The sequence below is a fragment of the Rhodnius prolixus genome, unplaced genomic scaffold (genome assembly GCF_049639745.1).
Source record: "Rhodnius prolixus isolate KJV_2025 unplaced genomic scaffold, Rpr scaffold_2, whole genome shotgun sequence".
NCBI lineage: Eukaryota > Metazoa > Arthropoda > Insecta > Hemiptera > Reduviidae > Rhodnius > Rhodnius prolixus.
Window position 1 is genome coordinate 9,219,582 of NW_027411592.1, and position 15,811 is coordinate 9,235,392.

The following is a 15,811-nucleotide window of genomic DNA, read 5'->3' on the forward strand; positions in this document are numbered from 1 at the left end:
CCTGCTTTTGCAGTATGCTAAAATGTTACTTTCAACTGAATCCTTAAAACGGCCTAAAAGCATATCTGTCTTTAGCTCAACAGCCAATTAACTTTTGATTTCAAACAATTCTGCACAGCTTGAGTGTTAAAAAAATTTGGATCCTACATTTTCACCTGAGCAGGGGACATAGATGGAAATAGACAGCAAATATATCTCATAACTTTCTCAGAATTACTCATTAGATTAAAAGTGCTAGGCCTGAATTCGAAACCATTACCAGCTTAGTTAGGCCATCACACTTCTAACAGCTTAATGATTCTGGTGACTTTCTTTAATAGTCTAAATTTATTTCATCAATATTAAATACATGTTCCTCGGATTGCAGAAACCTGCAAAAACTTATCGAAATACCGTATTATTTTTATTTAATGATAATAACCATTCAAATAATTTTCTAACATTTTATTTTTTGAACATTTTCAAATACAAAGCGGTAAAGTATCATAAATATCCAATTATCATGACCATATCACAAAAAAAAAATAAAATAAAAAAATAAAAATAAAAAACTTAAAAATCAATGGCATTTGATTTGTTACAATAATTTACAAAAACACTCACGAATCAGAGATTATTAAATTAATTAAAAACTATATATAACATAATGTATATATATATATATATTATAATACAGTGTTCACTTTTTTAATAAATAGGTAAACAATAAAAATTAAAAACATAATTAACAACAAACAGATTGTGAAATTGTTTTGCCTACACTAAATGTCACATTGTTCCCCTAAAAAACAGTGTTGCCTTTTTGCTTTTGTTAATGTTTCAATATTTTATCCACTAATATTTCATTTCAATTTTTTTTTTTAACTTTAAAGTGTGCTTAATTATAATCTACAAAAGAAAGTTTTTACAGCGATAATCGAATAGTGGAATACAGATAATATAATAGGTACAAGTCTTTTCGAGTTATTTTATTTGACTATATATACGTATATATATAATTATTAACTTAATTCTAAATATACATACACTATGTTTGTATATATCAGAATTAATATATGTACATAATCATAAATATACATATAGCACTTACATCGGTAAATTTTTAAAAAGAAAGATGAATGTCGTGCACTGATCAAGGCGGCAGTGACACCGTAAATTTTGAATAGAAAATGCAGCTCGTATTTAAATATCTCTGTGGTTACAATAAAAACATTTTGCCACAGTATTTTCAAATTTTTTGTTTTGTTTAACATATATATAGAAATTAATATATACGCCGCATATCTATTAGTTTTTTTTATAATTTATTAGTTAAAGATGTATTCGTCCACCACTTCAATGAGCACCGCCAGATTTGCTATGATTTATTAGCCATTGTAACGTGATGTCCACATTGTCTTTACATTTGCATGATATTGAATAACAACAGATTTCACGATCCTGTATTGCACACAGATTCCTATAAAATAATTTAATTAATTAATACTAATCACTGAAGAAGTAGAAATGAAGTAATAAAAATGGGGCTAAGAATATTCACTTTGTCCTTTTTGAACGTCTGGTTGGCATAGATCAGCCAGAATTAGTGAACATCGTAACTGTGGTTATTAAGAAACCCACTTGTTTGATTTTTAGGGAGAAGCTCAATAACTTTTTTTGGGAATTCACACTTCAGTTCACCCCTCTTTCTTCATACTTGGGATTTAAGTCTTGTCAATATTACGTTAAGGATATACTTGATTGCAATGAGGAGGTTATTTACCTGCCATTCCCTCAATCGAAGAAAATGTTTCAAACAAAAGTTATGAATATGAGCAGTGTGACTTTCTTAATATAAAAAAAAATAAAAACATCGATGCGAGTAGTTCATTAAAAAAATCGAGTCACCAATTTGAACTGGCACTGCCTGTTGATATATTTGGGCCATACCTTCTCACAGTCTGGTGACATCTAAACGAAATATCGATTTTAACTACTATTATTCGTTTTTAGTACTCCTCAAAACGTATTACTAGTGAACCTCAAAATCGAAAAACTGTACTGTCACCATACTCGTTTTTACGAAGATATAAGAAAGTAGTAATAACCCTAAGATGCTTGGTACATCTTGCCCAAAACATCATCAATAAAGTGGTAGGTCACGAAACCTATATATTCATCAACAAAAATAACATTCAAACAAAATCGCTTGAAGGGCAAGAGTTTGAATTTAAAATCAGATTTTGATCTGTGAATGAGACATCCTACAAGAATCTATCCCATCCCTAAGAAGGAAGGAAACACCGTATCAAGTTGGGATTTTACACAATTTGGATTTTCATTCATAATTATCACTTTCTAAATATCACAAAAATTATAAACACCAATAATTAATTAGACTATTAAATTACAAATTAAATAATAACACAATTCATGTACACTATCATTAATAATTAGGAAAACAGAACTTACATTCTATCAATCAGCTCCTTTTCATCGAGAGCGTTCGGCAAGTCCCGTTTATTGCCAAGCACTAGTACAGGTATTCCCATTAATTGAGGTTTATCCAGTAGATTGTGTAACTCATTACGTGAGGCTTCCAATTTATCCATGTCTGCGGCATCCACCATATATCTGAAATTGTAATAAAATTGTCCCATATTGTTGCATAGAACTGTTTAACTTTTGCTGGACGATTTATTTATCCAAAGAGAAGAGAATTTACGGCCAGTTTCAGTCAAATGTTTTTATTTTCAGCATTAACGAAAAGATAAATTAATTTTCCTGATAGATAAATTAATTTTTTCTCCCGATTTCTTTAGGATGCATTGAAGGTAACACTCCAAGTTTAAGGATACGCACCAAAAAGATGAAAATATTTATTGATTTTTGATTTGTACACTAAATATTAACTAAATTTATATTTTATTCTATATATTTTTTGTACACATCGACATCCAGGTCATTAGTTCCCATAATTTTCATTATTTTTTTTTTATTATCTCATATAGAGTACAGATATTTAGAATACATATTATCGAAAACTTAATATAATATGTACACTGGTTTTTCTGATAACAACTAATACCTTGCCATATCTGCTGCAATATCGATTTCAATAATCAAAAAATTACCATTAAAGGAGATAACTAAAACTGCTCAATATCTCAGTTTTGATAGAAGCTATTTGATCTAAATATTGGACTTATTTTTTTAAAATAATTTTCTGAATGAGTGCTAAGTCTCAAAAACATATTACATGCATAATTCACAAGTGTACATTGCAACTCATCTGGGTAAACGGACATTAACCCCGCTCTTGATTCATAGAAATTAAAGACAATGATCACGGACAATGAACAGTGCGAGCAAAGTGTCTGCGGCACTCAAGAGTCCCTTATCTCCTGTAGGGGCAGGATGAGAGAGGCGCCTGATTATCAACAAAGGATGAATAAAACTGAAAAGATAGGCTAGTTTTTCCTCCAATGCATTGACAATTGCACGCATTAGATGCCAACAGAGGTTAGAATTGTTATGTTGGTTTTTCCAGCCCTCGGAAAAGAATAATTAATGTAAAAATAAAACCAACGTAATTAAATAAATAAAGCAATTAAATAGAGTAATCGCAGTTCTTCATCGTAAAATTCAATTTCATGAATTCTCTCAATAAAAATAATCATTGAACAATATATTAATAAAACTTACACAATTGCGTTAACACCTCGACAATAACGTTCCCACATTGATCTAAACCTGGGCTGGCCTCCGATGTCCCAAACTTTTATTGTAACATTCCCTTTCGTGATCTTCCTCATATTGAATCCAACCGTTGGAATCATGTCTTGGCTAAACTGGCCTGACTGAAACAATTTACAAAAACTAAGTAAGGTGACTTGAATTGTAAATACAGTTTCAATTAATGATTTTTTTTTTTCCTCTTGTCTATCAGCACTCTTTATTTTCTGGTCTACTTCAGTACATATTTTAAATAATAGTGTGATATCAAACGATGCACTCAGGCGAGTAAGAATACGTAATAAATAGTTAAACCTATGATGTAGACAAACTTTTTAAAAAAAATTTAAATTCAATATCACTTAATTGTTTTCTACATACAATTATCAAAAATTTGCACAAACATTAAAATAATCAACAAATCGAAATTTACTTTGTAACATATCTGATTTTCTCTAATGTAGATTTTAAAATCTAAAAAAACAAGGATCATGGAAAAAATTAGAAGATTCAGTTTAACAGCTCAGACCAAGTATTATTAATATTATTATTTTTAAAAAGTTAAAGTCAACAAAAAAGAATTGGATTCTCCTTTGCAAATATTAGTTTTTAAAAAGAATTAAGACCAATCATTTTTTGAAGGTAGTACTTGAAAGACAAGGGGAAAACATAACCATCACAAAGTTTAGAGGTCAGAGCACGTAAAATGATAACCTTCATGACAAATTCCGAAATTCCAAATTTCCAAAACTGAGATTTCGCAGGAAAGGAATATTCTGCAGATCCACTTTGGATTGAAACTAACGGTTTATGGCAGATGAAACCATTTGAAAGGTTACAATAAAAAAACTCAATAAGTCCGAAAACCTTTGCCTTTATTTTAAATAAGTTTTTTAAGGACAGATTTGATGAAGCTTTAGGGATCCTACCTAATGAATTTCAGTAACAAGAGAGAATTAACTTGTAAAAAAAATATTTCTCTTAGGTTTTATCTTCATAAATGTCTCCGAATAACGTTTTATAAGAGAACCAAAAGGGAAACCATCCTCAAAAAGGACGGTACTCCACTGTTAAGGAGACAGCGTCGGTTAAGTTTTAAAAAGAATTGATGTGAAAAGGAGATGTACTGTCTGGTTAAGACATATAATCAAAATGAACGTCATGCTTTCCTAAGGAAGCATTTGATTGGCCACCACCTGGAAATGAAAAGAGAAGAAGACCAAGAAAAATTTAGCGCAAACAGAAATATTGGTAGCAAGGGGCCTAATCTAAAGCGATGCTCTCAGAATCTCAGAAATGTCTGCTTGGTGCAAGGGACGTGAAGAGGTAAGATAATCTTAAAGAAAAAGTTATAAATTAAGACTATCTATAATGGGATAAAAAAATTATATATATAATTTTGCTAATTGATAGTTTCAACCTTTGAAGTAATTTCACCATGTAACTAAGTACTTTTAAAACATCTTTTTTGAATCATAACTCTAAATTAAACTTGAACTTTACAAAATATAAATTTATTTACTGAAGTAAAATGTTTATTTCCGTTTAACATATCGAAAATGAATAAACTAAGAAATAATTACTACATTAAAAATATATATATTGCCCAATGCGAAAAAAAAAAATATGAATAATAACAGCAGACCGGAGTTGAGATCAACATATTTTTAAAAAGAGTTCCATTTTAAAAATAGGTTATTTACTTTATCTTTTATTTACTCAAGTTTATTTGTCCAAACTCAGTTTATCTATTTTGCTTAACAGATTAAAAAATAAAGTAAACTACTAAAAACCATGCAGTGGATTATAAATTGCAATTACTAAGAAGTTCTTGTCAATTATGCAACTCGCATTTGATTACATGAGAAACCATTAATTGAATATCAAAGAATTGGGGGGGGGGGGCAGAAAACATCGGGATAATAAAATTTTCAAAACGATGTCGATCAACTACGCTTAATCGACCAAGAGGTTGTATCTCATAAACGTAGCTCAGAATGACTCACTATATATCTACAAAACTTGTAACAGTAAGTTTGGAAATAAGAACTAATAATCATATTCTAGAAATGGATAGCATTTCAACACTTTTAACGAAAAACAAGCCTTTAAAACTGGTGCTATATATATGCAGTTTCGACGATCTACCCCCTTATACAACTGCCTACCGGACAGTTTTAATATATAAATTAGGCCTAAGCAATTTAACATACAATCCAAAATTAAAAGTAAAAAATAAATCAATTCAACAGATATAGTTAGTTAATTCTCAAGAACTTAAATAATGTATTGCTTTCAAAATCATTAGATCACAAGGAAAAAAAAATAATTTAAAAAAATGAACTTACTGCAATAACATTCACAAAAGTTGTTTTTCCAGAACACTGCAAACCAACCAAAGTAAGTTCCATTTCTTCTTTCCAAAACAAACTTCGAAACCAGTCTAATATACGATTAATCAGGGACATCATCTTGAATGTTTAGTTTTACGGGCAGCCCGAAAATACGGGAATAACCCCCTTTCAAAAAAGATACAATCTAGGACAAAAATTCGCCCGATTTGGAAATTTTTCGTATTACTTTACAAATAAACTACTGATAATACAAATCATGTAGACATCACATCTGCCAAATCTTACAACCAGCAATTCAGCTAACTACAAACTATATCGAAGTACCCACTAGCCAGTGGAGTAACATCAGGGCTAACAACTTAACAAATAAAACTTCTATCTGTTTAAAATAATCAATTCTTTTAAACTTACCCCATGCAATTGTTAGTTTAAAAAATTAAAAGCATTAGATGATAATTTTTATAAATTTGAGAAGGAAATTCAAATAATAAAGAAAATAGTGAAGAATACCTTGTGAAACGAATTGAAAGTGCAGTTCTTTGATTTATAAATAATTTTTTATTTATATTTGAGCAAAAATTTTTAATTAAAATATAATATAAAGTAGTAGAAATAGTTCAATTAACTAATATTTCTTACCTTTACGTAACAAATAAACCTCCATTAATTTTAAGAGTGTCCCCCGCGAAAGTTTGTTTGGAACGTGATCCTGAAATACAAGTTAGCTGGATGACTAATGAATTTTTACTATTAAGCGGCAACGCACTAATGGATTTAGTGAGTAACTTATTCCTGATTTTAATGACGGATGTTTGATTGATTTAAATTGAATAGTCGAATCAGTACTTCTTTTAAAAACTTTGGCCCTACTTGGTAATTAGACTTCAGGCACATCTGTCCTCTGCCCTGAGCCTTCCTTTTGCATTGTCCTCTCCCTGAGTGTCTCCTAGTTCTGTGAACTATTCTTCTATCTTCCGGTTGTTTCTTGTACACTTTTTTCGACTCCTTAATCCACAAACATTCTCCATCCATATTCCAATTTTTTAGTCTTGACTTTTTAGTCCACATAATCTATTAGTGATCTATTAATTGATAAATCTGTTAATTAGCTCTATGAAAACTTTTCAAGATTTTATCTTATTTATTTATTAGAACTTGCTTAATAAAAAAAAAACATACGGTCTTATGAAATAATAATAATATTTATCTGAGGAGGAAATCAGCTCAGTAGTGGAGCACTAGTCTGAGAAGACGAAAATCTCGAGTAAGAATTCAACTGACTATCTCTAGATTTTTCTCTTTCCAGGAATCCATCACTATTTGATATATTTCTGTATCAAGATGTGACATTGTGCATTAAATTAGTTGGCAGTGCATTACAAAATATAGTAACGAACCTTTAGGTTCTAAAATATAAGATTACGATTGAATTAGAATATTTCACAATTCTGAAAAAAAATGGCCAAAAAAATTGTCTGTGAGATGTGATAAGTTTTCTAGATCTGTGTTCGTTTTGAAATGAACTTTCTAGTTTTGAAAATTGGCGATTACCTATGATATCTCCCAAGACTTAACTATGATTAATCTATCGCTCCCCAGAAAAGTATCATAACCCGGAAGTGATTAAACTCAAAAAATTCTTAGCAGTTAGCATGATTATAAGGTTGAAAACTGGAGCAGTTAGTGTTGAATTCATCAGTACAGCATATTATTTATCTAATTATTGTAATCAATTACAATCAAAGGATCAATTTCGATATTTTTTTAATTTCATTTATTATAGACATATTCCGTTAATACTAAGAAAATATTGTAAAAACTGAGTAAGGATACTTAATTATTGATCTCATTTTAGTGAGAACTATTCTGGACAAAGAAGGTACAATTCTGGTAAGAAATTAATAAAAGGAGATTAAAAACTTATTCAGATAAAGTGATTTTATAGATACAAGCACTATATTTTTTAGGGTTTTTATGGTTCAATGATGTGGGCAACTTTATAAATATAATATGGAAACATTTTCGCTTGGGATACAATTTTATCATTATTTGTTGCATTATTACATTCTAATAAAAAACATAAATTATAATTTGAATGCTGAATGTATAGCAACTACCCCACATGTCAAGTTTTCATATGAAACCTCTTTGAAACCAGCTTCTTCGATCATATTTGCAAATGTCTCCTGATCTGGAAATTGTCTAATTGATTCCACTAAGTATTGATAGGATCTCCAATCTCCGGCCACAACCTGCCCCATTGCAGGTATAACCTACAGGAATAGTTGATCAAGTAAATAAATTAAGATTACATTATATGTGTTACAAAGTATAATAAGAACACAAGCTATACTGTAAACGTTAACAACATTTTTGAACTATATTCTTTTAAAATTAGTCCTACTAGCTAATTTAAGGAACATTAAAATGAAATTACCTGAAACGAATATTCATCGTACATTTTTTTAAGAATTGGATTATCAACGTGGCTAAATTCTAGGCAAAGAAATCTTCCACCGGGGCAGAGCACTCTGTATGCTTCAAGTAATGCTTCATGGATCCTTGTAACATTTCTAATACCGAACGCAATTGTGTACGCAGAAAAAGATTCTTCAGGGAATGGCAGTTGTTCGGCATTACCTTCAACCCACTCAATTTTTCCACCCAGGCCAGCTTTATTCGCTCTATCTTCACCTACTCGCAACATTTCCTTGTTTATGTCACATACTGTCACTCGACCAATCGAATTGCAATTTTGAAGGTACCTGCCAGCCGCAGAAAAATTATTAAGGGCACCTGTTGAGAATTTATTAAGATATACAATTATAAAAGTTAAAAACATCGAATAAGCATACATCTAATTGTTCCTATATTAAGCATACAATTTAGGTCAACTATTTCGGGTTTTTACTCATATTCAAGATATCTCGACAATCAGCGAGATTTGCTTGCACAAAATCATTTTAATTAGCCTATTAATGACTTTCGCTCTTAGAAATCTTGAATTAATTACTTTTATTAAGGTTGCGAGGCCTTCCCCCCAAAAAAACCTTAATAGCTGAAAAATTATCAAAAATTCTTCAGAAATAATTCAGTTATTTCACTAAACCAAAGCACTTAATGTCCATCCTGGGTGAAGATTAATTAATGTTTCATACTGATGAAAGATTAACATTTTTTGTTCTAAAATCACCAGGTCTTAAACTATGAGGTTCCTTTTCAACAGTGCCCAGAAACAAGGCTTTAAAAAAAATCCTCATCGTCTCTCTATTCGTAAGAGACCTTAATCAGCTTCTATAGGGTTGGATAGCTTTTATAAGGAACGAATATTGAAACTTCTGATAAAAAGCACCAACAGGACCCGACACGTAATGCAACATTTTTTTTTTTTAATTTCAAAAAAAAAATGTAGGAACATAGTGATAACGAAGATTTTGTTTAAGTCACGCTTCATTCCTGTCCCAAAAAAAAGGATCTTTTCCTAATAAGTAGTAAATTTGCTGGAAGTCTGATATCTTGCTGGAAACCTATGTATGTATTATACATACTTATATGTATAAGCTAAATAACTTCTTCTTTTTTTTTTGTAACAGTATAGCTAATAAAAACCGTACATACGAGTTCATTTTCTACACATATGGTAAGAAATTCAAATTAGTATTACCTAAGAAACCTAAAAGCGATATCTCCAGTTCCTCCAGCTGCATCTAACAGTTCTGTGCCGTCACTGGGAGACAAACGTTGAATGAACACATCTTTCCAATAACGATGCATTCCGCCACTCATTAGATCATTCATTAAATCATAACTGTCAGCTACACGATGGAAAACTTCGTAAACTTTCTTACCTTTTTCTTCTTCACTTACTCTCTCATAGCCGAAGTGTGTTTCTTCGGACATTGTTCTCAATATCATGCAAGCCTTTATAATATTTCGCCTACTAGAAAGGTTCAATGTGGTTCGTAAAGCAAACATTTTTTTTTTAGTTTGGTAAAACTTAAAAAAAAAAATACAAACAATAAATCACTTAGGTAGTAGTAACCTCCCTTAAGGTTGGAGCCGGGGCTCCCACTACACTAACTCAAACAAAACAATTAGGTGAGTTATTTTTATAATTATTTACTGGGGAAAATGTGTGATAATAGAGACTGTTCTTTTGCGATTAGGTTCCGAATAATTTTTTTTTTTTTTTAAATGCCTTGTTTGATAAATGTTCATCAAACTCCCACACACAGTTTGTTTCGTAACTTTTGGCTCAAATAGAAATATTTAAATTTAATGGCCATTCAGGAAATACCTTTTAGCTTCAAAGTGTTATTATTTTTTTTTAATAAGAGATTTTCGCGAACAGTTCCTTTATCTTGTTTAACTATTTCTTTGCAGTAAACGCAAGAGTTAAGTTAAAAAATATTTAATATCAATGTCAAAATTATACAAAATAATTTTATGAAAACGTTGATTTACGCAATTCACAGGAGAGTTGATATATGGTTTCTGCCGAAATGGATACAAGTGGATCATATAGAAAGATAAGAACTGGAACTAAACAGTATTATGTATGTAGCAAGTGCAACTTTTCTTCTGAAAGTGAATACAATGTTTCTTCGCACTTCAGGCTAAGTCATATTGAGTTAATCACTCAAAGCAAGAATACTCTTTACAGGTCAGTATTATTCAGCAAAATTCACTATATTAACAAATACCATCTCACTAAGAATGTCAACCTATACAGAATAATTAGAAAACCAAATTCTCTTGTTAGTTGAACATCCATTTGGCACTCATGATGTTAGCGTTGTTCAAATTAGCGGCCTAAAGTGATACCGTGTTGTGATGGGTACGCTAATTCGAAATAGTTGGACACATAATTGTCTACTAACTACTGAACGGGTCTACTTGTCTTTTCTTGGCCGGAGAACCATCTGTGTGTTTGAGGCCATTTAAATACCTAGTATCAGACATAAGAAAATCCAAATTATTCTGCTTTTGAGTTTATTATTGTTTTTGTCATTTAAAAGCTGCTGGGTAATTAGTAAATCCGATTAATTGTCTAGTTTTGCTATTATTGATGTGGGAAGCTATCCTACTTACTGGACCAGTCTGTAAAATCAGGTAGTCTTAGTGCTTACCCTTTTCGGCCTAGTATGAAAGCAATGAGGAGCGATTTATGATTTTGCGAAACAAGATGCAAAGGATTTGTATTTTTAATAAAATTCCGTTGTTTCGGTTTTGTAAAAATGAAGACTATAATGAAAATTATAATTGGATACATAATTCGGAAAATTTCGGAATGGAAGGCTTGGTACATCTGGGCATTTCAACGTTTGTTAGTTACCATGTTTGCTCAATCCTTATCGGTTTATATTTGCATATTTAATAAATAAATCCATAGGGCTTGGGTGGTTTCATCGCCTGCCTTTGTACTCTGTTAGTCGCAGTTGAAGTTTATTCCATAGTACTTTGTTGAACTCATAATAATTTAATTTCCAAAAAATATTCTTCTTGAATGGCAAGCAAGCTCGTTTTGCAGGAAATATCCAGACTATCTCAGTACATTTAATATCATAAAATTTAAACCTTACTTAAATAAAGTTTAAGTAATCATAAACACAAACACTACTCATAGTAACGAAAAATTAACATTTTATTAAAAAGTAGCTTCAATACAAAATTGACACACTAAATTTGAATACTTGAAATTCTGTTAGATTTTATAAATTTACTTAAATCTATATATCTACTAAGAAATTCGGATTCTTTTTTCAATGTGTATTACTTTAAAAATCCCAACCGCAACCAAATAAATCTGAATATAAACAGGTTTCATTAAAAAGAAAGCCACTTATTTGTAGAGATTTAGATTGGAATTAATTATAACAAACGTAATTTATTCATTTACGAATAATCACCCCGCCGGGTAGACAGAATGCTGTAGAGTGCAAAACGAAATATAAGAAAGTGAAAAGAGATAATAGATAATTAAAACCTCTGAAATTATTATAATCAGTTAAAATCTATTCTTTATTCATTCATTAGAATGATTAATGTGACCATAAATAAAAATATATTTGCTGAACTAAAGGTAGATGAGCCAACAGAGGTCTAACCAAAAATCTAGATGTGCACGGAACAAAATATTCCAAACTGTACAGTACTATTTCTAATATCCGCTTCGTATTTCTGTCGTAGAACGGGGAACGAAGTAGATATACCAATAACCCAAAACGCCGATGCAATACTTGTTTCTTTTGCACATCAGATATCTCATTTTTAGTTAAAGCTCTGTATAATATAATTAACGACGCTATATCCATACTTAACGATAATATCCAAGGCTTCCAACTTTTACGACCTGCAAAATAAAGAGTACTCAAATGTGCAATCGGTTTAAAAATGTAAGCCGCTTCGGCTATAATTTCCAAATCACTTAATTCCTTGCTGGCTTCATCATTACAGATGTCTTCGACTTCACCGTTAGACTGAACGTAAACTTGTCGTACGCTACGTACTCGTCTGCCTGACTTAAGAACATAACTGCTTGTTCTTGATATATGTTGCGACGCATTAAGATAGTTAACACAACTTCGTTTTATTTGTAAAGGGGGGTGAGGTAACAATCCTTCTTTATACTTTAGCAAAAGTATCATTCGTCCTGTAATAAAGATTAGGAATTAATTCTATCTTTGAAATCAAAATGATATTCTATATTTTTAATTTTTAAAGTTTTGGTTTTCGACCGTTGTTGATTAATGATTTTGGGAATATTCAGGTGCGGTCAATCAATAAATTCAAACACAAATTTTTTTTCATCTCACCAACGTTTCGGTAAATCTATTACCAACTTCAGGGTAGTATAAAATTTGTAGAGATTAACTTTAAGCTACATCATCATAACTATTGACAGTTATGATGTTGTTGCTTAAAGTTAAACTCCACAAATTTTACACTCCCCTCAAAAAGGTAATAGATTTACCGAAACGTTGGTGAGATAATACAAAATTGTGTTCGAATTTATTGATTGGCCGCACCTCAATACTCCCAAAATCATTCTGTATTTTTCTTATTTATCTTCTTACTCATATTTTAATAAAATAATACCTGCACATTTAGCTAACTGCACAAGGCTAACAATTGCCCATTTTAAATTATTTCCCCCAAGGTGAGAAATGTTGGCTCTTGGCACACTCATAGCTGCTAACTCCAAACATGTTTCACAATATTCCAAAATTGTTAACCATTTCTTAATGCGTTCTGCGTCTGATAAATTGTCCTCATTCTTTTGTGAAAAACTTTTGGCCAGAGCTGACAAATTATAAACTGTAGAAACCAGTTCTGATAAAACAGTATAGGGGCTCACTGTTGTAAGTTTACACAAGTCATCCATTCTGCTGAACCTAATGAACAAGATTTATAATTTAAAATGCAAACACATCAATGTCGTTGGACATTTTTCATTTAAGAACAATTATTAAAATAATAACTGTGCTCTATTTCTTAAAATAAATCAACAAAATTATTTAAATTTTATAAAAGTGTCTTTTAACATTGTCTTGTTTTATTTCAGATCAGATAGTAATTATTTTGTAGTTAAAATTGTTATATTTTGTATTGAAAAGTAATCTTTAATTGTTAAGTTGACACTAATAAAACTAAACTTTAGACGCTTGTTTTATTTTATAAATTAGAATAAAGTCTTTAAAACTTACCAGGATGATAAAACAAGATGCCTATGAACAGTGACAGAACCTCCAGTTTGGAAGGTTCTTTAATGTTTGATGACTGCTCAGGATGGTGTGTGGGTAAAATTTACCTTACATAAATCACAGATTGAATTGTTAGTTAATATTGAGATCTATACTACTTTTCACTTTTAATAAAGGTGTCATCTTTCTCCGTTAATCACAAAATAGCATTTTTAAATGAAAGTTATTTAACAGAGTTTATAAAATTCGATGTAGGGAAATTAATGCAGGTACGCTGGAATGAATAGTTAGCATCATATCAATTCTTTGTTAAATAAATTTATTATGGGTACTACGATCAGTGGGTGGGTACAAGGGGCCCGTTTGCGAAAATGTATTTTAGTGTCCCCTATATGAAATTTAAAGTTAAGAAATAATGAAAACTCCTTATATAATTAAAAAAAAGTAAAGTAATGCCTATTTTTTCAGGCGGGCTTTACAACTAACTACCAATTAGGTGTCGTAGACGGAGGCGACTAGCAAACTACTTTACTGTAAATTTCTTTTGTTAACCATTAAATTAAATCCAAGGCCTAAGACCGGAAATCGAACCCAGTACCAAAATACATATTAGCTTTACAGGCCTCGCCTTTAACCGCTCGGCCACCGATATAAGACAAATTTATTTTTTCCTTTCGCGAAATTTTAAATTTCTCAAAACTGACTGGAAAATTACAAAAACTCTTTTCTTCTCTTTCTATTCTTTCTTTAAAAAAAAAATCTCTATTAGAATTAATGAATTAATGTTCCAAAAATCTTCAAAAGGCTGAGCACCCTCAGTTAGAAGATATATTACCCCACATTCATATTCAGCGCTCCCAACAGGCAATTTGTATTTTAGATACATATCTAAAAAATTACAGTACTCCAAGAATTGCTGAAATGTATGTATATAAATTTATATGTACATAAATATGTATTTGTCTGTCATTCGTTCATTTGTAATGTAGTATTTTTATGTTCAAATTCCTTTTATGAGATGAATTATTATAAGGTTTTAATTTTGTTTCTATATATATTTGTTTAGTTGTTCAGAATGCAGCTATGAAATTGCTGATAAAAGAAAATTACTTGACCATATGCATTCCTCACACTTAATACGAAGGAAATAAATTTCATCTATAGTAATGAAAATAAATCAATACAATACTGATGAAATTCTCCAACTCCTAAATATAGCTTCGTGATTTATTACAATAGATAATATCTACTGAAAGTCATTTTAATTAATCAAAGAATTAATTTTAATTTAAGAAATAATAGCTAAGAAATATTCCTTGTACAATAATTTGCTCTTAATAAGGTCAATTTCCAGCTTTTTTAATTATGAATTCAAAAATTGTATTAATATAAATCGAAAGTTCCTATTACTTCTATAAAATGTTGCTTAAACCAATGTGTACTCTTAATGGTAGCACGAACATTAAATTTAGTAATTAGTACATAAATCTATTTGGTTAGTTATATAAATGCTAATTTATGTGTTTAGTCACATTGAACTAATGAAAATGAAAATTCTTGAATGTTCTAATCGTGATTAGAATAATCAAATGCAGTTTTTGTAACAAACGGTGTTTTTCCTCTTCAAGATTTGAGTTATTTTTCATTATAACTCCATTCTGCTAATTTGTGGTTTTATTAACTTGATTCCTAATAAATTCATTGCTAGTCTAGCTGATAAATACAAATCGTAACATAAGTTCCTAATTTTTATATATTTATATGTATGTTTTTAGTTATGACAATGTATTATATAAAAGAAAGACTGAAATTGTGTTTATTGTTAGTTTTTTGTGCTGCTTTGTATCCTATTAATTGAAATACATTTTTTTACCAGGACGTTCTCTTTTTTTAAAAGTTTTATTAATGTTGCTACTGGTTAAGTTAATATTTCATGTCCTTTTATGAGGTTTTTCAATTGCCTTTCTTGAGCAGTTTTCCATATTGTACTTTTTTTTAACGTCCAGAGTCAGCAAGTACTTCAGGTTTAGATGCTTCTCC

At 30.3% G+C, this 15,811-nt stretch overlaps 3 protein-coding genes and 1 long non-coding RNA gene across 5 annotated transcripts; 1 reads left to right on the forward strand and 3 right to left on the reverse strand.

Moving 5' to 3' along the window:
- Positions 1-429: 429 nt before the first annotated feature.
- Arl8 (ADP-ribosylation factor-like protein 8) lies at positions 430-6,424 on the reverse strand. The gene is made up of 4 exons (XM_074120729.1): positions 6,063-6,424; positions 3,685-3,839; positions 2,452-2,613; positions 430-1,459 (listed from the first exon to the last, which is right to left on the reverse strand). Exons 1-4 carry the CDS (start codon positions 6,183-6,185, stop codon positions 1,336-1,338), a joined length of 564 nt encoding a protein of 187 aa, XP_073976830.1. The 5' UTR covers positions 6,186-6,424; the 3' UTR covers positions 430-1,335.
- A 1,578-nt stretch (positions 6,425-8,002) lies between these two features.
- On the reverse strand, positions 8,003-10,043 carry Coq5 (ubiquinone biosynthesis protein COQ3, mitochondrial). Its single transcript, XM_074120724.1, has 3 exons — positions 9,733-10,043; positions 8,506-8,833; positions 8,003-8,341 (listed from the first exon to the last, which is right to left on the reverse strand). Exons 1-3 carry the CDS (start codon positions 10,041-10,043, stop codon positions 8,153-8,155), a joined length of 828 nt encoding a protein of 275 aa, XP_073976825.1. The 3' UTR covers positions 8,003-8,152.
- LOC141450365 (uncharacterized) lies at positions 10,026-15,649 on the forward strand. 2 transcript variants are annotated; one of them, XR_012456071.1, is made up of 3 exons: positions 10,026-10,166; positions 10,544-10,731; positions 14,838-15,649. It is a non-coding gene; the product is annotated as an uncharacterized lncRNA (long non-coding RNA). The 2 variants fall into 2 exon arrangements; XR_012456072.1 differs by lacking the exon at positions 10,026-10,166 and adding an exon at positions 10,200-10,462.
- Pex16 (peroxisomal biogenesis factor 16) lies at positions 11,692-13,933 on the reverse strand. Its single transcript, XM_074120723.1, has 3 exons — positions 13,775-13,933; positions 13,167-13,462; positions 11,692-12,720 (listed from the first exon to the last, which is right to left on the reverse strand). Exons 2-3 carry the CDS (start codon positions 13,450-13,452, stop codon positions 12,110-12,112), a joined length of 897 nt encoding a protein of 298 aa, XP_073976824.1. The 5' UTR covers positions 13,453-13,462; positions 13,775-13,933; the 3' UTR covers positions 11,692-12,109.
- Positions 15,650-15,811: the final 162 nt, after the last annotated feature.